Source organism: Protopterus annectens, chromosome 2.part1 (genome assembly GCF_019279795.1).
Source record: "Protopterus annectens isolate FY-2018-M chromosome 2.part1, PAN1.0, whole genome shotgun sequence".
Lineage (NCBI taxonomy): Eukaryota > Metazoa > Chordata > Ceratodontiformes > Protopteridae > Protopterus > Protopterus annectens.
In genome coordinates this window covers 1823199193-1823224192 of record NC_056729.1, presented here as the reverse complement: position 1 = coordinate 1823224192, position 25000 = coordinate 1823199193, and the positions used below count along the sequence as shown (strand labels likewise).

Here is a 25000-nt window from a genome sequence, read left to right as displayed (position 1 = left end):
AACATTGCACTTTGTCTGTAGTCACTTTCATGCAAAATCTGAACCTTTTCTGTTAATGTACAACAGTGTGACCATTTATCACAGGAAACATACTGTGTACCATATAATACATATGTCTGCATAGCATTTAAGGTGCGAAGTTTGCTGCATTGTCATCTAATGTTTTTTTAACATATCACATTGTGACCATTATCCACAGGAAGACTATAAAAGTTTATGTAGCGATCACCATGAAAAGCGTTGTTATATCCTCTTCTAATATCACATTCTCTATAGATACTAAAGTCAAGCAGAGAATAGAAAACCTTCTGGATGGCTAAAGAAACCACAGACAGGAAGAGTACGCTATGTATTCTTCAGAGAAGCTATAACACACACAACCACACAGCCCTACTTAAGGCAAGTTAAAAGCCAATCAGTGATGTTTCTACTCACCCACAGCACTGAGGAATGGGGGATATGAGAGTTTCAGGAGTTAATGCTTTTTCTCATCAGACTTAGACCACCATGCCTGTTTCATAACGTCTGCTCAAAAGGTACGGGCCTTGTAAGCATGATGCCAACATCATACCTATTGATTCAGAGAGCTGTTCAGTGCTCCTTGGTTTTCTTCACTTGCATTTTTGGTGAGTGTCCCAAAACACATGATTGACCTAATGAGCTGTGTACTTTAAAAGCTACAGTTATTTAACTATCTTCTTTAGCTGAGTGATGATGTGGTGCATTTGTTTTAATTTTGAAGTGTAGTTTGTGTCATTTCCCTAAGATGTTTGAAATTAGTGTGGTTAGTATATGCTTTTCTACAAAACACCATGCAGCTGTTCAAATGTTTGTTTAACTTTACATGGTATAATGGCACTTTTCTTGCAGCCTTGCATTAGATTTCACTCTGTGGCACACTTAAATTTATTAGAATGTAACCCAGATATTTCCTAACCTAGAACAAGACAAGGGATACTGCTTAATTCAGTGGTGACACACCAAAATATTGAATACACTAGCATATATTACTGTAATCCTTAAAGTTACTGTACCACTGGAGATCAGTGTTTAATTAAAAGTAACTGCAGCACATCTGCAAGGAGTTTTATGTAATAATGTAAACAGAAAATGTCCAACCTTACTCAATACTGCAGAACAGGCTAGATATTATGAACCACAAAATGATGCCAGTCAGCCATACCGGTATAATTCCCCAATAAAGACATAATTCCATTTTTATAATACAATCATTTTATAATTTATAACCTCCTTAGTTTTATTGATAAACAAGAAATTAGTGGAAAAATCAGTTGCCATATGAAGCGTATTAAAAGTATGTTTTATTTTCACTGTTAATTCTCCCACTTAAAGCTAAATTACTTTTGTTTAACATGTTGTTCTGTTTATTAACTGTGTGCTTTTACTCATGGTTCACATCAGCATTATTCTATAAATGTAATAATATCAACATTATTCTATAAATGTAATAATATCTGGACAGAATTTGCAGGGCTGTCACAGATTCCTACATCCAATATAAAATCATATTTTTGGGCAAGTTTTTGGAGGCCCTAAATATGTGCACTATGCATTTCAATTTGGTTAATCAGAACTGTACTAATTTTTAGAAAATTGTTAACAGTATTTTATTCTAGTGTGCAGAGATGAATTGTTCATTAGTGCAATACAAATAAAGTAAAATAACTTCTACCTTAAATGAACTTATAACTGAAGGAAATGTTTAAAGCAAATGAAGCTACTACATTGTTTTATGTGTAATTGGAATTAAAGAGTACTGGTCACTTTCAAAAGCACCTTTGTTTTACAATTAATGTCATTCCCCATTATAGCACTCATGTTAAAGCTGCAAATGGTTTTGCAAAAAAAAAAAAAAATGAAGGTTATAGTATGCTGTTTGATTTTTTAGTCTGTGTCTGCTCTTCTAATTTTATTTTGAATAACAAAATCCGCAACATCATGTCAACATAGATGTTGAGCAGCAATTTACATATGACTGTAAAGCATTGTGGGTAATCAGAATGAGCTTACCTTTTTAGAGGACTATCTTCTTACTTGCATTGTGGTTTCAATACTGCATCATCAGGTATTCACTTGTAAGACTTAGTTGGAAACTTGTCCATCTAGGAAGTAAGAAACTCCAGCTAATGTATTTAGAGTAATTTGTGTAGTGAGGTATTGAGAGTTCATTTTTTTCATAATGCCATAGCAGTTATATTCAACTCCAAGAAAATTTTCAGGAGGCCATCCTTATCAATAAAAGATAACACAAATTTGACACATTTTACATTAAAAAATAAACAATTTGTTATTATAGATGGTGAGATGGTGATATCCAATGTTTAGGATTTGTTACTTATACTTGATGCAAAGTATAACCCATACACTTTAATTTCAGAGCTGTATAGTGAATTGTACCACAGACATAATGGTCAAGATGTTAAGCTCAGGGATAAGAGGTACAAGGTTTGATTCTCACCGAGGAAAATGGGTTAGATTTAAAATGGCTCACAAGGGCAGTTAGCCTAGTACTTGCCTATGAACATACCCAACAACACAACAACAACACAATTCAGAAAAAAAATAATGTTGTCAGCATGTAGGACCAAAGAAGTATGGGGGAGGGATGGTCGTCACCAGTGACCAGTTTGAGAAAGCCTGCTGGAGCATAATATGTGGAAAAAGGAAACAGAAGGAACATTATAGAAATATTTAAGTACCTCAGGTATCTACCTGACCAGGCACGTGCAACAACTAGAGCGATCTTGGAGGTTCCTTATAAAAAGAATACAAGGTTAACAAACCTGCCTTAGTTAGAGCATCTTAAAGCCCTTTCCCATTACTCAGTCCCCTATATAATGTTAGGGGTAATCTATGGCTGGCTTAAAAGGCATCCACAAACCCCACGCTTATGAATCTCCTACATATCCGTAAGTCAAAGAGTACCAGAAATACAAGTTCTAGGGACCTGAATTTTGTCTGTGACTTAAACAGAATGTGCTGGGGAGACAGATATGTGTCCCAGTGACTGCCACTCCTATGGAACAGGCTTCCCATCCATGTGAAGATAAGTTTGTCTATTACCCAGTTTAAAGCGCAACCTAGACCAGTGAATGGGGAAAAGGAAATTTACACCGGGCCTGGCACCCATGTCCCTTATGGACAGAGGTAGCTTATAAATGCCTACTAGGATGTCATGATTCTTTGGGAAAACTTGGCTAGGTTTAAAAAGGACCCCTCGGATTATTGGCCTAGTAGCAATATATGAATCTATGAATCCACAGAGTTCAAGTGAGTATAATATTTCAAAAAAGATATTCAAGGGCAAGAGGACACAATTTGAAGATAAAATTTAGATGACTCGGAGAAGGTAGAAAGAAGTATTTTTTTTTCTTTTACTGGAGAGAACATCTTGGTAGAACAATGACTGAATTAGGAAATTGATAAGGTGGCACAATAAAGTTCATATTCTGTGAAGAAGAAAATGATGCAAAAGCTGTTTGGTATGTAAGATTGACAACTTATCCAGTCTGTAGAGGAATGGCTGGCACGGAGGGACTGAGTGTTTCTTACTTACTTTTGCTGACCAAGTTAATCCCACTACCCATGCCATATTTATAGGGAGGCCCAAAAGTGGAATTTATACTGACTAAGAGAAATTTCAGTAATACACCACTGAAATCTCTCCCCTCCTTGTGATAAGTGTGCCAAGAAATCTTTTACATCTATGTGAGCTACCACCAGCTCAGAGAGGTAAGACCTTGGTCTAGCATATTATCTGAAAGGGCAGCATCGCAAGAGTGCAGTACCCATTACGGTACATGACCATGTCAGTTTGGAAAATAAAACAACCACCTAGTATAGACCCACAACCCACCTATCCTCTTAATATCAGCTGTAAGTGTGTAAGTTGTTAAGCCTCGAGTACTGGTCCGCGTTACCAGATGTCAAAGGTTCCTTCTGTAATAGGACGGAATAATGTCAGAAACCTCTGGTACCAGTCTGCCTTACCTGATGTCAAAGGCTCCTTCTGTAATAGGACTGAATAATATCTGAAACCTATGGTACTGGTATGCCTTACCTGATGTCAAAGGCTCCTTCTGTAATAGGACTGAATAATATCTGAAACCTATGGTACTGGTATGCCTTACCTGATGTCAAAGGCTCCTTCTGTAATAGGACTGAATAATATCTGAAACCTATGGTACTGGTATGCCTTACCTGATGTCAAAGGCTCCTTCTGTAATAGGACTGAATAATATCTGAAACCTATGGTACTGGTATGCCTTACCTGATGTCAAAGGCTCCTTCTGAAATAGGACATGTAGAATAGAGTACGTGTGCTGTATCTATACAAAGTGTTTCAAGGACTGAATGTGCATATAAATAGCACGTGCTAGCTTCAGTGCCATTTTGAGAGTGCAGCCATAGAGTGAGCATGTATGAGTGTAATAGCTAGTTGGTTTATAAGTTTATCTAGCTTAAAGTTATTAAGCTTCCGTCCTGATGTGTTTGTATGGGTACGTATCACTTCAACTAAAACTCACTTCACCTAAAACTCATTTCACCTAAACTCAATTCACCTAAACCAAATCACCTAAAGTTCATTTCACCTAAAACTCATTTCACCGACAAATAGTACAATAAGGCAAATTAAAGGTGTATGTCCTTTTCTCCACTGTAGTGCAATCCTAGTGTTAGTATATATAGTAAGAGGGGTGTGGGGGGGGGCGCACCTAGTTGGCTTTTACCAAATAATGTAAAACAAAACCAGACAAACTAAAACCAAAATAAGTGGGGGGCTATGCACACCACACAGCCTCCCTAACTATATATACTAACACCAGAATCGCACTACAGTGGGGAAAAGGACATATACCTTTGATTTGCCTTATTGTACTATTTGTCAGTGAAATGAGTTTTAGGTGAAATGTGTTTTAGGTGAAGTGATACGTATCTGTTTGTACATAGTAAAGCTGCTTGAACAGAACCCACAAAATCTTATCTATTGTTTCCTGACTAGACGAGCGACAGGACGAAATAATGTCTGAAAAACTCAGAAAGTTTCAGATTGCCCAGTTGTTGCAGTGTCAGTGCAGGTATTGTTTTGAAGTGGAATGACCAAGAGATAAACACTAATAAGTCATGTGGTGGTTATCAATGTAATGGGAAAGGCACATCATTGCTGTAGATTAAGCTTAGTATCTTAGAGTGTGAACTGATTTTCAACAATTCTAAAATAAAGAAAGGATAGTATCACATGTATAGGAGGGGCACTTGAAGCATCATGGTGCTTTTGTGGTGATAACCTTACCTCATAGATTCATAGGTAGGTTCATAGGTAAGTACTAGGTTATTGGCTCTGAGGCATATATAAGCCTAGCCAAAAACTTTCCCTGGCTTTTGCCACCCAAGAAAATTATTTTCCTGTGCCCCCTATCGAGCAGAGCCACAGAAGTGATCCCTGGGGTGAATTTCCTATTTCTCATCCAATATAGGTAAAAGAAGTGACATGCACCCCATCAGGGAATCAAACCCCAGTCTCCCACGTGACAGGTGGGGATACTCACCACTATACTAACAAGGAAGACACTCAAATAATAAGTCTTGAACCCAGGGCCCTATAAACTACAATCAAAGCAATGTACCATTACACCATCTGAGCTCCAGTGTTCAATCCTCACTTCTGGTCACTGTCTGTTTGAAGTTTTCCATCTTCTTCCTGTGCCTGCTTTTTCTGCAGGTACTCTGGTTTCTTCCCATATCCCTGAATCGTGATGGATGGATGATCTGCAATGATAAGTCATTGGGTTAACAATGCAGAATGGTTTAAGTAATGACTAAATTGTTTGTGTGTGTGTGTGTGTGTGTGTGTGTGTGTGTGTGTGTGTGTGTATGTGTGTGTGTGTGTGTGTGTGTGTGTGTGTGTGTGTGTGTGTGTGTGTGTGTGTGAGTGTGTGTGTGTGTGTGTGTGTGTGTGTGTGTGTGTGTGTGTGTGTGTGTGTGTGTGTGTGTGTGTGTGTGTGTGTGTGTGTGTGTGTGTGTGTGTGTGTGTGTGTGTATGTGAGAGATCTATTTACCTTACTGTTGTAGCCTGGATTACGACTGAAAAGGAAGCAAAAAGAACTAGTTCAGTAATTTGGTTAATAAATAAATTAAAACTGAACACAACTAACCATTGTCTAACTAGTAGGATTTCACAGGTGGTTATCATGTCTGAGAGATATATCTTTCCACTAGAGAAACAATGATGAGGGAATGCTCTTCCAAGTATAGCTTGAGAGCAGAAAAAAGTTAATGCCTTGCTCAGACACCATTCACATTACAGAAACACAGTTTTAATCAATCTCCGGGTTAGTAGCTAACCCCCCCCCCCCAGATTATCCCTTCATTACACTTCATGTGTCAAACTGGTACAAGAAAAGAAGAGATTAAGGCTGATGGATATGGATCACTGTGATTTTGTGGAGGGAAGGCAAATGTTTGGCAACACTGATATGTTCTAGGTCTTTACTAGGCAAACAACCACAAGGGCCTTTTTTAAGCCTAGCCAAGCATCCCAAATATCTGGCAAGTTCTGGTACCCTTGATAAGTGTAAGCAAGGGTTTGGAAGATGAACCATTTACATGCTGCCTGTGTCCATTAGAGGCACAGGTGTCAAACCAGGGATGAATGTCTGGTTTCCCATCCGATTGTCTAAGTTACAGTTGAATCAGGTTAGGGAGGAACTCTGCTTCGCATGGATGGGGACCCTGTCCCAGAGAAGGGATAATCTCTGTGATCTATAACTGTCTCTCCAGCAGGTCATATCACAGACAAGGGTTAAGTCTTTAGAATTGGTAATTCTGGTACAGTTTGTTTTGCAGATATGCAGGAGGTCCATCAGAGTGCGGTCTAACAATGCCCTGTATGTCAGACATAGCTCTCCCCTCAACAGTTTGTTAGAGACAGAATACAGAGATAGGGCCTCGAGGCAGTCTGCATTGGACATATTACTTATGTCCTGATTTTTTAGTGATGAACCTCTGTGGACATTCCAACTGGTGGATATGCCTGGTTAGGTACATACCAGTGGGGGTATTGTACTCAATGATAGGTCTGATGAATGTTAAATACAGTGGAACAATGACTTTCTTTGACCTAGATGTCATACTGTTGTTTATAGGTTGCGCAACACAGAATGATTTCCTCACTACTGTACACACCTGATGGTCAAAGGCTAGATTACTTTCTGTGTGTGTCCCTAAATCCCTGACTACTGGGTCATCTCTAAAGGACGTGTTGTCAATATGATAGTTACCAGGGGTGCATGACTTCCTGAAGGATACTTTTATGCATTTCTTGGCATTTAGTTTTAGTCCATGGCTCAGACACCAATTATTTGTCTGTGACAGCCCCTCCTGGAGAACATTTGTGTCAGTGTGGGATTCAATGACAACTCCTAATTTGCAAATTCAGTCAGCCAGAGGCCATTGGCATTAACCTCATCCTGGGATATTTTCTGGGCCTAGTGATGCAGTGTTCTTGGTCTTAGAGAGAGCATTAAGGACCTGTTCCCTAGTGATAGCAGGGGAGTTACATTTGATGGTATTTCCTGTGGGAAGGTTGAGGGGGAGAGAGGGGTAAAGTTGGAGCTGAATTTATCAGCCAGTAGGTTTGCTCTATCTTCTGGCTTCTCACATTTTTTAATTTCTCCAAGTATTTTGGGTTTCTAATACCATGATGGGAATGGATCTCATTCCTAAGTCAAAGTACGATTAAAGTTCATGAAATGAGTATTGTTTCAGTCTTTGATGTTAACCAGAAGTGCTTTTCACAGCACCTGCAATGGGCCCAGTAGTGACTCCGTCTGCAGTTTGCATGGAGTTACATGTATCGGCAACATATCTAAGTACAATGTTTGCTCCTACTACTACTGGAACTGTCTGGGTATCTTTCTTCCACATTGCCCTAGATTCTGCCTGCAAATCCTGGTATTTTATGACTTTGTGTTTCTCTGTACATAAGACAATGTAGTCACTGGGTGTAGAGATTTCAATAATCAATGTTACTTTTGTCTTTTTTTCATGGACTACTATATATGGTTTCCTTGCATCTATTTTTTGAACTGTCTGTAATGGGTGATTCCATGTGATATAAACTTCAGCTGGGCCTCCTCTATAATGTTTTCTGGCTCATGTTTCCAGCTTTTTTAAGCTACTTCAGTATTATAATGTTTGCCCAATCCTCAATGCAACGGTCTTGCCACATTATTATGCCTTTCAGTATACAGTCCTTTTGCCATTAGTATATCACAACCAGCAACAAAATGTGCAATTGTTTCCAATTCTGTTTTACAAAACCTGCATTTGTCCATTTCTCTGGCTCAATATAGGTGGGTCCATTTACAGTGAGCTATGCACACAATTTTGTATTGCCTTTGAGACTGCTGGAGCAGTGATGGTCTGGAGGGAAGTGGAATGTGGGAGAGTGCTGTTGTTGGCAGTGGGTCTCAGTGCAAAAAGGGCATTCAGTGGACTGGAGTGGGATTTTGTGAGTGGGGCAATGGAGGCATTTGCTTTCCATAACAGAATAATAAGGTTGATTAGTAAACGATATGAGGGATCAGGGGAAAAGGTTGAGGTGGGGGGGGGTCTTGACTGGTTCGCCTTTGCTATTTGCACTATATTTAGAACCACTGGTAGGGAGAATGAGAGATTCAAGAATTTAGGGATGGTGATCAAGAAAAGTTTGCTTTATTTGCAGATGATGTTATTTTGTGCCTGATGGAACCTGAAAGGGACATTTCAGTTCTGAGACAGATTCAAGTCTTTCTGGGATACAAAATTGATGAAGATAGGACTCGGGTGATGGCTGTGGACCTTTTGCCTACACATGGGTTGATTTGGAGGTGCCCATATTTATGTTGACATGGGAAGTGAAGAACATGGGAGTGTGAGTTATACAGTAATATGTTGTGGCAGCTTAGGATGTGAGGGTATTTTGACATGGGAAGTGAAGAAGATGGGAGTGTGGGTTATACAGGAATATGTTGTGGCAGCTTAGGATGTGAGGGTATGTTGACATGGGAAGTGAAGAAGATGGGAGTGTGGGTTATACAGGAATATGTTGTGGCAGCTTAGGATGTGAGGGTATTTTGACATGGGAAGTGAAGAACATGGGAGTGCGGGTTATACAGGAATATGTTGTGGCAGCTTAGGATGTGAGGGAGGAGACTAATGAAAGGCAGTGCAGGGACTGAGAAATTGGAGACTGTTTTGTAGATGTGGATGACAAGATGAAGGCAGTGAATATGTTTTTGTTCCCTTTGGTTTTATACACAGGTTTGGCATGTTTTGTTGGCTGGAGGAAAAGCTGTGGATAATAATTGATAAAGAGTCAGGGGATTTTGTCTAGGAGAGGAGGACAAGAGTCAGGTGAAGTGGGTTGGTCCTTCCAATGGAATTGAATGGTTTGGGATTGCCTAATTTGAGGGAATGTTTCAGAGCCTCACAGCTGGGATTCCTGTATAGGAGACATGCAGAGAGTTCTGATTCAGGGTGGAGAGGGATGAGGGTGAAATTGGTGAGGGGGCTCAAGAAGTAAGGAGATTCTGAATGTATATCTTTAGGGAGATTAACAATAGCCATATAGAGTATTGTATTCATGGGGTCTATATTAGAAGACCGAAGACGCTTTCTTTCGAACGCATCTTGGTCGAACTTAAAAGGCTGAAAATGGAAAATATCAAAGTGACTGTTAAGCAAATTCTTTCCCTGGGAAATAATTTGCTTGGCCACTTCAGTACTTTGTCGTTTTTGGCACTGTAGGGCAGTCTCTGAGTTGGTATATTTAAGTAGGGGGGTGTTTAGGGCAAAGCCCCCCACTTAATGTAATGTTTGAAATTAATTTTTTAATTTTTTAATTTTTTTTTTTTTTTTTTGTTGGAAGAGTAATTTTTTTTTCCCCTGGGGAAAAAAAATCGCTGTTCTGACACTTCAACATTGTAAGCTTTTGCTTACATAGGGTCGATCAATCACCGTTCGCTTTTTTAAGCATTTAGTGATTTAATATAGACCCTATTCATAGACTGGCAGAGGTATTCTAAGAACTGGGTTGGCACAGGAATGGAGAGGGGAGATTCTGATGGTGGACATGGCTGCAGATCCTGTATTGGCAGTGCAGGTAGTAGGCAAGGAGGCTGAGGTTTACTGGAGGAGACTTAAGGGAGAACCAAGCCATTGGGAGCAAACAATTAGAGAGGGAGGGGTAGTAGAATGGGCGGGGGCTAAGAGTATGTTTGGACTGCAGGCTAAGGACTGCCTTCCCTGTCTGAGATTGGTATTAGAGTGTAGGTAGAGAGAAAGGAACAGGGGGATCCTGGGTGACAGACCAGCACTGGTGGATTTTTTGGTTGGGTCTAGAATGGGGGCTGCTGTTAAGGAGGATTGGTGGGGCATATTGAATATTGCATGATGGCTGTGGGGGTCAATCGGAGGAGGCTGGGGGGACTGGGAGGAGATATTGGATTGGCAGTTCATGAGGAGACAATGGACGGATATATATGTGTGGCTCCCAGATGTGAAACAGAGTCTAGAGGATTTGGGATTTTTGCTAGAAGATGTTCTCATGAGTGTTTTTATGCCTCAGATAGATTGCAGGTCTTGCATGTCTGATGGTGAGGAGATAGGTAATTGGGAACATGTTGTTTTGGGGAGCATGGTGACTTGGCAGAATTTGAGGATTCCCTGCAGGCTTCTCTGTTAGGGGTACTGGCTGTGCAAATAACTGTAACTAGGGAAATTATTTTTTTGAGTTGTGATACTGGATCTGAGTTGCCTAGACATAGTGAGGCCTTGCTGAGTTTAGCTGTGATGGCTGCCAGAATAGCAATTGCTAGAGAGTGGATGTCGAAGTCTAGACCGGCCATATTAGGGGTGGTGACTTTGGTAGCAGAGAAAATAAAGCTGGAGGCGGGGTCTTTAGAGAAGGATAAGAGTAAATTGTCTGGAGGAAAATTGGAATTGTGGGAACAATGCATGCAGAGTGGTGTTTTGGAGGAGGAGTGGAGTTTAGGGGAGGGTGGGAATTGAATGAGCTGTGTAATGTTCGATTGACAATGATTGAATAGAGAATTATATGTGATGTATAATGTTTGCAACTAAAACAATATGTCAGTGTGGTTTGTTTTAATTTATATAAATGCATGATTGTCTGTGTCATAAGGGTTTACTATCATAATCTGGAATGGCACATCATCATATCAACAATTTGTAATGTCTGAACACAGAACGGTGACAATGACGAATGCCAATATTCCGGAATGCAAAATCTCACCCCCCCCCCCCCCAACCCATGGTGACATTTGTTTCTAGGTCCAGAGCAGTAGGGAATGTCAACATTCTGTGTTTTTTTCTGATATACTGAAGTTCAGCAATGGGGTTTTTGTGGAAGTAAGTCAAGTATATGATGGCTTTACAGAGTGCAGTTTGACAACATGATAGTAAATCTGTCATAAATGATAATTTATTAAAGATGTTTTTTGTTTAAAAAAGAGATGCTGCCATCATGTTTCGCCATCAGGATGTTGCTAATGTATTAATGACGTAATAAACTAAATAGCATCAAACTATGTAAACGGACCATGTTCAAATCTACAAAAATAAAATAAAAGATGGTATTCTATCTCTGCTAAATGTTCCACCAAGTATTGCTTAAAATGGCAATGAGCAGTAGAAAAACGGCATTTACAATACTCAAATATCTGAAAAATGACAACCTCACGTGGTGCACTTTATTATCCAAAGTCGTCTCTGAGATTGGTAAACATGAATGCACTTCCTCTCAGACATTATCTTTAATAGCAATCTATCAAAGTAATTATTAGTATGGATAAAGCATAGTGTTCCTTTGATCAGCTTTGCACAGCTAAAAAGTTTTTGCAGTGAGAACAGAACAGCATATAATGAGTGTAATTTCTGCTCAGGGGAATATAGAGATTTGGATAAGATCTACAGCTGTTTTTTTCTTACATTCTTTTGCAGACCTTACCTTACTTAATTTAACTTCTTAATTTATTTCATATTGTACGAGTCCCTACTCAAAGATTTTTGTGTTGTACTAGTATTTATTTATTTATTTATTTGCATTTGTTTAACCAGGATAGTCCATTGGACTCGAAGAACCCGTTTTCAATGCAGTCCTGGGGAGAAAAGCTCCACATACAGATTAAACAAAGATGAGGATATACATATACATTACATGGGGTTAAACACTGAGAAAAATCTCCACATACAGATTACACAAAGGTGAGGATATACATATACATTTGATGGGGTTAAACATAGTACAGTTTATGTAATTAAACATGCAGAGACAGCTAAAAACACAGGTAATAAGAGTAACAACATATCTTTTTTTTTTTTTCCGTATTATCCTGTTTAGCAGAAAAGTCCCTTGATATGCATGCATCCACTGGGTATCCCAGCCTGTAGCAGTAATTCTTTAGTAATAGTCCTAGTACAGCATGTACCTTCTGATACTGTATCAAGAGTTTAGTACCTTTAGGTTAGGGGCAGTTGTAGCATTAAGATTAGTACACATAGCTAAGGGAGGACAAGGGGCTTCACTATTAGGTAAATAGATTTATAGATAAATAGAGAAGCAGACATCTGAATGGACCAGAGAAACAGACACATCTGTCATGGACCATTTCACTTATATGCCTAATAAATTAGGTTAAATGACCTGAATAAATGAGATAATACACAGTGTATCGTGGTTTCAGTTAAGAACGGCTTGTACCTTCTTCATCTTTGTATCACTATTCATGTCTATTACAATATGCTCATTTCATTTATCTGTTCCTTCTGAACTCTGGAACTTCTGTCCACATATTTCCAGTGGAAAAACGGTCTACGCAATTAACTGTCCCAGTAATCAAACACAAGTAAATGTTTTATTTTATTTATTCTTTGTTGACCAGTTTAGTGCAACTATGCTAGTGGCCTCTTTTCACTACTAGGAGATATTTGCCTGGAAATCATGGAATGCCTCATATTAATAGGTGCTGTGGGATCCTTTACATCTACCTGAGCTACCGACCAACTCAAGCAGAAGAGGCTTTAGTTTAATGTTTCATCTGAAGGACAACATACTCAGGAGTGCAGCACTCTATAAATAAATAAATAATTAACAATTAATTACTTGTTGACCCATGTACTTACACTTGTAACATTATATAGAAGTAGGTGTCACAAAAGGAAATATTGTCAGCCCAGCTCTCTGGAGTTTTGTAAATAATTATATGTAATTTGTGAATATCAGCATGATTCATATGCTTGTGTTACAACTGTACTAGAACTGTATGTTATGTGTATATCAAACTGCTCGTACAGAAGTATGTGTGAAAAGGGTTTGTACACTACTGAGCTTAAAGATGTATCCATAGTGTACCCTACTAGAAAACAACAGAAATGTATATAAACTATTGTAACTGCATAAATGTATATGTTTTAGCAATGAAAACTAGAACATAGAGGGTTAACTTGCAAAACGTCAAGAAAATAGTTTAAATTAAATTGTTTTATAAATGTGCCATAAAGCATGGTTTCAAGGCAGCAAGGAGACAGGATGTCTAAAACTAGGGAGCCTTCTGTATTGTCTTGTAAGTGTTTAATTGTTTTATATCTTCCAGCAGCTGCAAAGATGTAAGGGCTATGTATATTTTACAGGTAGATGCTAAAGGCTGGCAGTTTCTAGCAATGGGGGTTTAGCTTGGGGAACTAAAATCCGATGACAAGAAGTGGTGTCATCCTTCAAGTATACCAGCAACAATATTTGAGATATTAATTTAAGAACTCTCTGAAAGAGAGAAAGGGAATTTTGTATTTTGTCTTTAACCTGACAAGAACATTCACTCACCACATCTGCCCTGTTCTGTAAGTAAGTTAACTAGGGTACAGTAATTTCTCTTAGATTCAGACAGGAATATAGTGAAGTATAGCTAAGATATTTCCTGTATTTGTGTGAGGCTGTCCTGCAAAGTTGTTTTAAGAATTTCCTGTGATTCTGAACTCTGACGTAACTGTGATTGTTTATTGAGCATTTTCTTGTTCTTTTATTATTTATAATTTATTATTAAATATATTTAAACATTTCTATTGTGGCTGGTCTGTCTAGAGATATTTAAGCTCTTAGAGTACTTGCGTATCGATTTGGTGATATTGTGCAGGCCAATCTTAATAGCCTGATGCTTGGTCAAACTACCATTTGGATTAATAGTATCATTAGACATTAAGACTGGACACCTTTCACTAAGGGTCTTAAAGTAGCTGATAAGGAGTTGGCTGGTGGCAGTAAAAACTACCTTATAGTCTGGGGAGAAGGGGGCATAGCTAGTAAACCTGTGCCAGCCTTTCCCAGGTGTGTGGTGGGTGTGTGCGTGTGTGCGTGTGTGCGTGTGTGTGTATGTGTGTGTGTGTGTGTGTGTGTGTGTGTGTGTGTGTGTGTGTGTGTGTGTGTGTGTGTGTAAATCAAATCTCAAAGAGTGTGTGTGTGTGTGTGTGTGTGTGTGTGTGTGTGTGTGTGTATGTGTATCAGCTACTCGGGCAGAGACACAAAGCACTGGTTGGACAGAGAGGGTGCTTGAGGTCTTGGCGTGGCCACTCAGCTGAGATCTCAACTCTATAGCTGTGCCAGTGGGGAGTGTTATTGGGGATCTGGAGAAAGAGGGATAAACCAGCCCCAGACTGACTGTGGTCTCTGTGTGCTCTTAAAGGAAATTGCACTTTAATGTGTCTGTACTTGTTACTCTCCCAGTGTGTACATCCCTCACTGTTGCCAGTGTTAAGGACTGAGGGTCCTTGATTACTGGGCCAGTGGTGGGGCATCACAATAGGATGTAACAAAATGGTGGATGGTTAGATTTAAAGGATCTAGCCACTCAGCTGAGCACAGTCCAAGCACATCTGTTTTTTGCTGTTAACAGAGATACTGCTGGTGACAGCTCTCCAGTACATTGTCATGTGAGGACCATACCAAAGCATGATGGAGAAAGGCAATGCATTTCTGAGTAGACTTTCATTATAGTAAGTGATGACTGTAAGAGAGTATGTTGACATTTTGAAAAAGAAAAGAAAGTCCTTACTGAAAACTAACAAAGTTGATCTTGTAGTTGCTTATTTTTTTCCCAAGACTAAATAACATGCATGTGTCTTCATGTTTCCCTGTGAGTTTCTTGTATTTGGACAAGAATGCAACCAAATGTCCTCATATTTCTCATCCAAAATATTTTTAATATGAAAAAACAGATCAGTTGCCAGTCTTAGCAGACATTTTTCCAGGCCATATTGTCCAAACCACAGGAATATAGATAGACAGCAGATAGAAGGCAGAGAGACAGTCAAGGAAGATAGATATTGCATGAAAAGGCTGTTGTTATCAGAGATTCTACCCATAAAGCAGTTACATGAATTGCAGGTTGCCATATGTAGAAGATCAGGTCTCAGATCTAGGAAAGATTAAGTAGGCAGCATGCAAAGAAGGCGTCAAAATGGTTGGCAGCCATCAGTGCTTTACACTGTCAGTATTGAGCCAGACCCTATAGTCATTTCTAGAATTTAGCCAGTAGGTGGCAGCAGTATTCCAAGCACTTCTCATACACATTTCAAAAGACATGTCCTCCACCCTGCCAGAGTTTGGGGGTCATTGGTCTTGCCATTACATGAGGGCAGCACATCGCACAGATTTTTCTGCCTCTGGACCAAGTTCTGTTTAAAGCTTTCATGTGATAAAAGAGACTGTATATGGTTCAGGTGCCAAACTGTCCCTGAAGGTGACAACAAGTCAAAACCAAGTTAATCATCTTACAGGAAATTGAAGATGGACAGATAGAAAAACAACTCCATGCATCATATAAGCAGTGTAAAACAGATACAGGACAAGTCCTTACATCCTGGGTAATTGGAAAGAGCACTCAATGAAAAAGTTCCCTTTCAAATAGTACAAGCCAGGAATTTATAAGATCATAGGATCATAGGACGTTATTTGGCTATTGGCCCTGAGGCCCTTATAAGCCTAGCCAAGAGTTTAGCCCATGCATAGACAAATCAGCACCCGATGCCCCTGTCCAGCAGGGACACGGATGGAATCCCAGGGATGTATTTTCTATTTCCCATCCAGTTTGCGCTTAAAAGGGGGTAAAGAACTACTCTGCTTTATGTAGACAGGGAGTCTATTCCACAGAAGGGGGAGTCTCTGGGACAAAAATCTGTCCCGCCAACAAGTCCTATTGATGTCACAGACCAGGTTGAAGCTGCACACGTGGGTTACTTGAGTGGAGTTTGACTTGTGGATATGCAGCAGTCCCATCAAGGCAGGATCCGAGATCACCTTGTATGCCAGACAGAGGTCACCTCTGAGGAGTCTGTATGAAACAGAGTAGAGGGATAGGGCTTTTAGCCTATCTGTCTAGGGTAGATTTTTGAGGCCCTGGATTCTCCTGGTGAGGAACCTCTGTAGTCTCTCCAGCTGCTGCATGTGCTTTGCAAGGTACATTCTGAAAGGGGCATTGTACTCAATAATGGGCCTTATAAGGGAAGAATACAGGAATGTTATGAACTCCTTGTCCCTGAATGAGATACTCTTACCTATGAGCTGAGCCAAGTAGAAAGCTTTCCTTACAAAAGAAGCAACATGGTGGTCAAAAGTCAAGTTGCTATCAACCTGGGTGCCCAAATCCCTCTTGGCGGATTGCATGCTTAGGACATTGTTATTAATGTGATAATTTGTGGGGATGTCACTCTCCCCAAAGGGATTGATGATGCATGTTTTGATACTCGGCTTGAGGCCATGTTTCTGGCACCAGTCATTTGTTTGGGTTACGGGAGGATTTGCTCCATTCCCTTATCTATATAACAACACACTAAGGAAAAGGGCAATTTTCAGTAGAATACCTCTTTCAGTTTGGAAAAATACAACAGTGTCTCCTTCTATCATAGGAAACCATGGAGACACACCTACTATCCACCTTGGTGAGACAGAGATGGAAGTTAAAGTATGATCATAAACAGCAGAGGTGGACAAATAAGTAGGTTTGGGATGCCCCTGTGTCAGACTCAGGAGAGTGATCATTCAAGGGGTTATCAAGGAACAGTGCATCCTGAGAAGTGGGGCAAAGAAGAATCCAACCAAGCAGGGAGATCCGAATATTTGTTAACTCCATGGACAACAGAAAGAATCTGGGAAGATGGCACTATAATGTATATAATGTATGGAACACTTGGTGCGTGCTCTGAAACTGGGAAAGACTGGTTCGTTAACAACCTTTCTGACATCAAAAAAGGTGCCAACAAGCTTTTGTTAAACAACTGTAACTACAGTTAAGCTGCAGTCTTTCAGATATGTAGAAACTCAAAGTATTTCATGTCTTTAAAAGCTGTGAAACATCACTGTCAAATGTCAAGAGACAAAATTAGCTTCTGGACTTTATCTCTGTATCAACACAAATTGTTTCAGAGGATTTCACAGCCATGAAATGGTGACACATTTTGTGCCAAACTGGAAGGTTCCACATTTCGCGTGTTAAAATGTCCATGCTCCTCACATTTCCACACTGAAAGGGTCTGTCATGCATTCAGTGTTAAGAATGTTTGTAACTGATATCCGTGGTAAATAGCACTGAATCAGTGAAGAATCTTTTCAACTGATATCTGTGGTAAAATTGGTGAAATTCACGATCTTAGAACAAGTGACACCAGACTTACGGGGTGGCAACTGGGACACCAGACTAGAGTATCGCAAATTATTCTGTCAGTTAAGGTTGGACACAGGGAGGTCTCCTGGGCTGAATGAGACCATCAACATCAGTAACGTATTAAAGTTGAAAATGGCTCGGTTATAGTATTACAACAACAACACGACAGTTTAAGTTCTGATTTGAATCTGAATTTTAGTGTTATGTGTTTATAGTTGCTTAAACCAGCTCTTTAAACAGGTTAATTATTTTTTACAGGATTTATTCACCCACGTACAGTATTGGTGGTTTCATTGTGAGTATCAAGTTTTCACTTAGTTGGACATATGTATTTTGTACACACTTTTGTAGCTTGACGTTGTTTTAGTGATTTTTTTATTAGTTTTTATTTATTGTGTAACACATAGCTTTATATTTACACTTTAAGAGACGGGTAGGTTTTAATTAATTTGAGATGGATGAAACAATCATGTGACTGTTTTCTTAATTATTTAATAAGCTTCAATGGTAGCACAAAGCATTCTGTACTCTGAAGAAGCTCGGTATTGACCGAGCGAAAGTGCTTGGTTTTATTTATTGTTTGCATTGCCTGCTTTTACCTGTGGTGGAATAAAGTCTTTTACTTAACTGAAGTGGATTCACGTTTTTGAGGGATCCGGGTCCTGTGGCTTTAGGCATCTTTTGTTAAGAATGATTGTAACTGATATCCATGGTAAATAGCGCTGAATCAGTTAAGAATGTTTTAACTGATATCTGTGGTAAACAGCACTGAATCAGTTAAGAATGTTTTTAACTGATATCTGTGGTAAATAGCATTGAATCAGTTAAGAATGTTTTTAACTGATATCCGTGGTAAATAGCACTGAATCAGTTAAGAATGTTTTTAACTGATATCCATGGTAAATAGCACTGAATCAGTTAAGAATGTTTTTAACTGTTATCCATGGTAAATAGCACTGAACCAGTTAAGAATGCTTTTAACCGATATCCGTGGTAAATAGCACTGAATCAGTTAAGAATGTTTTTAACCGATATCCATGGTAAATAGCACTGAATCAGTTAAGAATGTTTTTAACTGACATCCATGGTAAATAGCACTGAACCAGTTAAGAATGCTTTTAACCGATATCCGTGGTAAATAGCACTGAATCAATTAAGAATGTTTTTAACCGATATCCGTGGTAAATAGCACTGAATCAATTAAGAATGTTTTTAACTGATATCCATGGTAAATAACACTGAATCAGTTAAGAATGTTTTTAACTGATATCTGTGGTAAATAGCATTGAATCAGTTAAGAATGTTTTTAACTGATACACAGGGTAAATAGCACTGAATCAGATAAGAATGTTTTTAACCAATATCCTGGGTAAATAGCACTGAATCAGATAAGAATGTTTTTACTGATACACAGGGTAAATAGCACTGAATCAGATAAGAATGTTTTTAACTGATATCCGTGGTAAATAGGACTGAATCTGTTAAGAATGTTTTAACTGATATCCAGGGTAAATAGCACTGAATCAGTTAAGAATGTTTTTAACTGATATCCGTGGTAAATAGCATTGAATCAGTTAAGAATGTTTTTAACTGATATCCGTGGTAAATAGCATTGAATCAGTTAAGAATGTTTTTAACTGATATCCATGGTAAATAGCACTGAATCAGTTAAGAATGTTTTTAACTGATATCCATGGTAAATAGCACTGAATCAGTTAAGAATGTTTTTAACTGATATCCAGGGTAAATAGCACTGAATCAGTTAAGAATGTTTTTAACTGATATCCGTGGTAAATAGCATTGAATCAGTTAAGAATGTTTTTTAACTGATATCCGTGGTAAATAGCATTGAATCAGTTAAGAATGTTTTTAACTGATATCTGTGGTAAATAGCACTGAATCAGTTAAGAATATTTTTAACTGATATCTATGGTAAATAGCACTGAATCAGTTAAGAATGTTATTAACTGATATCCATGGTAAATAGCACTGAATCAGTTAAGAATGTTTTTAACTGATATCCATGGTAAATAGCACTGAATCAGTTAAGAATGTTATTAACTGATATCCATGGTAAATAGCACTGAATCAGTTAAGAATGTTTTTAACTGATGTCCGTGGTAAATAGCACTGAATCAGTTAAGAATGTTTTTAACTGATATCTGTAATAAATAGCACTGAATCAGTTAAGAATGTTTTTAACTGATATCCATGGTAAATAGCACTGAATCAGTTAAGAATGTTTTTAACTGATATCCATGGTAAATAGCACTGAATCAGTTAAGAATGTTTTTAACTGATATCCATGGTAACTAGCGCTGAATCCCAATAATAAAGTTTTCCAAGTATGAAGTAACACATTTAACCATCTAGTGAGCTTCATAGTTGAAGTTGTTAGTAAGCTGTTAGTAAATTTCTGCAGTTTGTCCATTTGTTGCACATTATGAAACGCAGTGTTATACTTTCTCGAAATGGACGGTTGAAAGTCCCCTTTTTATTCTGCAAGCGGTAGTACCTCAGAGCAGTTGAAACTCAACACACACCAAATAATTCTGATCATGTTTCCAATCGCATGTACTTGTTATGTGTTCTTGACAGGGATATCAAGAAATCCAACTCTTAAGCTTTCTTCACTCCACTCTCAAAGTAAATTTCTCAGCATTCATGTCTCAAGCACATAAGTTGGTTATGATCAGAAATTTGATTACCATTCTGTGTGTTATAGTCGAAGGAAGACGCCTAGTGAATATTAACTAATAAACAACCTTGAATTATGGCCCAGCTAATAAGATTAGTAATACCAGACAAATCCAGACAAATCCCACATTCCTTCTTTTGAACAGCTGTGCGTGTAGGGAATCCAGACTTTTTTACCCCCTGGAAGGGAAGGGAAGGGTGAGTGTCCCACTGGGAGGAGAAACAGCATCAGGAAAGTCTGTGATATTCAGGTGTTTCACACCATAACCTTACAATACCATACCTCAAAGAGTGTTGTTCAGTAATACAACCATACTCTGGACTGCAAGGCTGTCATTCTGTTTTAATTCTACATTAACTGACTGCATACAGAGAATAGTTTTATCTCTTCAGCTTCTTCTTGAAGAGTGACTGCTCAAAGTGAATATACATTATGGTACAGAATATTTTAAAGGGATATATTTACAGACATATTTCCTATCTATCTATCTATCTATCTATCTATCTATCTATCTATCTATCTATCTATATGTATATTCACACACACACACACACACACACACACACACACACACACACACACACACACACACACACACACACACATATATATATATATATATATATATATATATATATATATATATATATATATATAGATAGATATATAGATATATATAGATATATGTATTTATTTTATTTATTTTTTATTTTACATTTGTTGACCGGGCTAGTCTAGCTGGATATATGTCCATTTTCAGTAGAGGCCTGGGGAGAAAAGCTTCACATAGAAGACATACACAAACAGAACATAAACATTAATTACAGGAAGCTTGTTAGATAGACAATAATAGGTGTTCCATGGTAACATTTTTGTTCCACTATAAGAAAGAAAAGGATTTAGAAGTATGTGGTAACACTCAAAGCAAAGTAATAAGCAGGAACAAGAGGAAAAAAAACTACTTAAAATGGGATTGGAAGAATTAGTTGAAGGGTAGTAACATTGATAAGACAGTAAGATGGCCAATTCAGTTGTTCATAGGTACAATAAGTCAGCTTAACTGGTTGTGGCCTTAAAGCTGAAGAAAGAGAGATGTAAAATGATGTTGGGCAAGACTAAGAGTGAGAGATACTCTAGTCAGGGTTAGTACAGGGACATAGCCAGTGAGTTGTAAGGTATGATTTGAGTTTCTTTTTAAATAGTGAAGTTGCAGAAAGAGATGTAAGTTCACCAGGAAGTAGGTTCCAAGTTTTGCCTGCAGTGTTAGTGAAAAGGGATTCTCCTGCTTTATTGTTAGATTTTTGAGTAGTGACGAGTAGTTTGTTTGCAGAGCGTAGGTTTGTAAGAGTTTTATATGAGCAGATTAGACTTGTGAGAATTGGTGTGTTACTTGGATGATAAAGGGTTTTATGGGTAATAGTTAGTCGGTGAAGTAGAATTTGGTTCTGCAGTTCCAGCCAACCCAGTTGTTTCAGATTTTGGCAGTGGTGGGATCTGATAGGGGAGCCAGTAGCAAATCTAGCAATATTATTGTAGGAGATTGCCAGCTTCTTGATGTTGCTTTTTGATAGATTTGTGTATATAGGGGAGGCATAAAAGAGTGTTGAGATGAGGTGGGTGTAGGCAATAGAAGTTCTAGCTATGGGAGTAAGGAAAGGTTTAATTCTATAGAGGGAGCCTAGTTTTCGGTTAACTGATTTTATTGTGGTGTTAATATGAGTATCGTAGTTAAGGTTGTGGTCAATTGTCACTCCTAAGAGTTTAGTGGTAGTGTCAGGGGATATAACTGTACTATTTTTAGATTTAATAGTGAAATAAAGTGAGGTGGACTTGAGTGTGGGAGTAAACAGCAGTAGTTTAGTCTTTTTGGGGTTAAGGAGGAGGCAACGCTGTACAAACCAGTCCTCAACAAGCTCAAAGACATTTTGGGTGAGGGACTGCAGTTCAGACGGTTCAGTAGCTGAGGAGATTAAAGTGGAGTCATCTGCGTATTGAATGGATACAGCAGGTGGGATACTAGTAGATAGATTGTTTATAAAGATAGAGAATAGAAGAGGGCCCAGAATAGAACCTTGGGGTACACCAAGAGAGACAGGAAGGTGGGAAGATAGAGTATTGTTCCAGAGTACTGCCTGTTGCCTGTTATCCAAGTAGGACTTGAACCACTGTAGAGCTTGACTATCAAGTGAAAGGGACTTCAGTATATTCAGTAGTAGGTGATGGTTAACCATATCAAATGCTTTTGAAAGATCTATGAAGATAGCAGAGGACAGGGTGTTATTGTTATGGTTCTTGTTAATATGGTCAGAGAATGATAAGAGGGCTGTAGTGGTGCTGTGGAAAAGTCAAAAGCCATGTTGAGAGCTAGCTAAAAGGTGGTGTAGTTGGTGATGGATGCATTTTTCCATGATTTTAGCTATGAGAGAGAGGAGGGCAATTGGACGGTAGTTAGAAAGTTCTGTTGAGTTGCCACCTTTGTGTAGGGGAATTATATGTGAGACTTTCCAGATGGATGGGATGGTGCCTTCGGTGATGGTTCTATTAATTAGGACAGAGATAGGGTAAGCAATAAATTTAGCTGCTATATGAAGATACTTAGCAGGTAAGAGGTCAACAGAGGAGGTAGAGGATTTAAGTTTTTGAAGGAGAGTACAGATAAGGGATGTAGGCACAGGTTGGAGTTGGAAAGTGGGTGGTGAGTTATTTAAGGATGAAGAAAGATTAGACGATACAGGAGATAGAGAGTTAGCAAGTGACTGTATAGCTTTAGTGAAGAAGGTATTTAAGGAATCAGCAATTAGTTTGGGAGCATTGTTTGTGATTCCAGATGGGGTTGGTGTTTTAGAGTTGCCTGGATGTAATAGTCTACTGATTCCTGACCAGAATTTTTGTGGACTTTGTTGATTGGAATGTTGAAGTTGGAAGAAGTTTTTTTTGTCCAGTAGTTAGGTATCTCATATGTACCAAAAAGCTAGCCCATATATAATTTTTAGGTTATTTTCTAAGTGGACATACTTATAATCAAAAAAATTATCAGTTATTTGCTGATGAAATAAAAAGCAGTTTATGTACACAGTCATTGCATACCTGTCCCGTATACACTGACAACAGGTACAAAGGCCCTTGAAAAGTAGCTACATCCAGCCAAAAATCTGGATATTTAATTAGCCTAAAATGTGAATACTGAATTGCTCATAACTCTCCCCACTTCCATTAGGAATGCAGGATACAACTCAGAAGAGGGAGTATATAATGATGGAAGGGCAGTGATTACTGCTTCAGTAGGAGGGGTACATAATGATGGATGGGCAGCAATTGCTGCTACAGTAAGAGGGAGCACATAATGATGGAAGGGCAGTGATTACTGCTTCAGTAGGAGGGGTACATAATGATAGAATCGCAGTGATTACTGCTTCAGTAGGAGGGGTACATAATGATGGATGGGCAGCAATTGCTGCTACAGTAAGAGGGAGCACATAATGATGGAAGGGCAGTAATTACTGCTTCAGTAGGAGAGGTACATAATGATGGATGGACAGTGATTACTGCTACAGTAAGTGGGAACACATAATGATGGATGGGCAGTGATTAATGCATGACTAGGAGTGACACATGATGGAAGGGCAGTGATTACTGCATCAGTAGGAGGGGTACATAATGATGGCTGGGCAGTGCTTACTGCTTCAGTTGGAGGGACACATAATGATGGATGGGCAGTAATTACTGCTTTAGTAGGAGGGGTACATAATGATGGATGGGCAGTGCTTACTGCTTCATTTGGGGGGACACATAATGATGGATGGGCAGTGATTACTGCTTCAGTAAGAAGGACACATGATGGATGGCCAGTGATTATTGCTTCACTAGGAGGGACATGTAATGATGGATGGGCAGTGATTACCGCTTTAGTACAATGGACATATGATGGATGGGCAGTGATTACTGCTTCAGTAGGAAGGGCATGTACTGATGGCTGGGCAGTGATTACTGCTTCAGTAAGAAGGACATGTAATGATAGCTGGTCAGTGATTACTGCTTCAGTAAGAAGGACATGTAATGACGGATGGGCAGTGATTACTGCATCAGTAGGAGGGGTACATAATGATGGATGGGCAGTGCTTACTGCTTCTGTTAGAGGGACACATAATGATGGATGGGCAGTGATTACCGCTTTAGTACAATGGACATATGATGGATGGGCAGTGATTACTGCTTCAGTACAAGAGACACAATGGATGTCTAGTGACTACCGCTTGAGTAGTAGGGATATTTAATTATGAGGGGGCAATGAAGCACTCATTAATACATCAGCAGGTGGGACATAATGATGGAGGGGCAACAATTACTGCTTCGTAGGCAGTTAGTTAACAATGGAGGCAAGGTGGGATCCCAGCAGGTGAGCTACTTAGTAATGACTATGTTAGTGATCAGATACCCAGTGGACAGCCAGCACCCTCCCATGAAGTTAATGGTGTCCATTGCAATACCACACAAAACAGAAGCAGACAGGATTTCTCCACTTGCATTTGCCTTATGATAAAAATTATAACACGTATAGAGATCATGT

The 25000-nt window shown here is 38.9% G+C and overlaps 1 protein-coding gene across 1 annotated transcript in view; it reads left to right on the top strand.

Annotated features, from left to right (window-relative positions):
* The first annotated feature begins 394 nt into the window (after window positions 1–394).
* LOC122795045 overlaps window positions 395–25000 on the top strand; it is a 430192-nt gene continuing 405586 nt past the window's right edge. The window contains exon 1 of the mRNA XM_044063622.1: window positions 395–626. Coding sequence (XP_043919557.1) covers window positions 479–626 — 148 coding nt within the window. The 5' untranslated portion in view covers window positions 395–478. The remainder of the gene's footprint in view (window positions 627–25000) is intronic.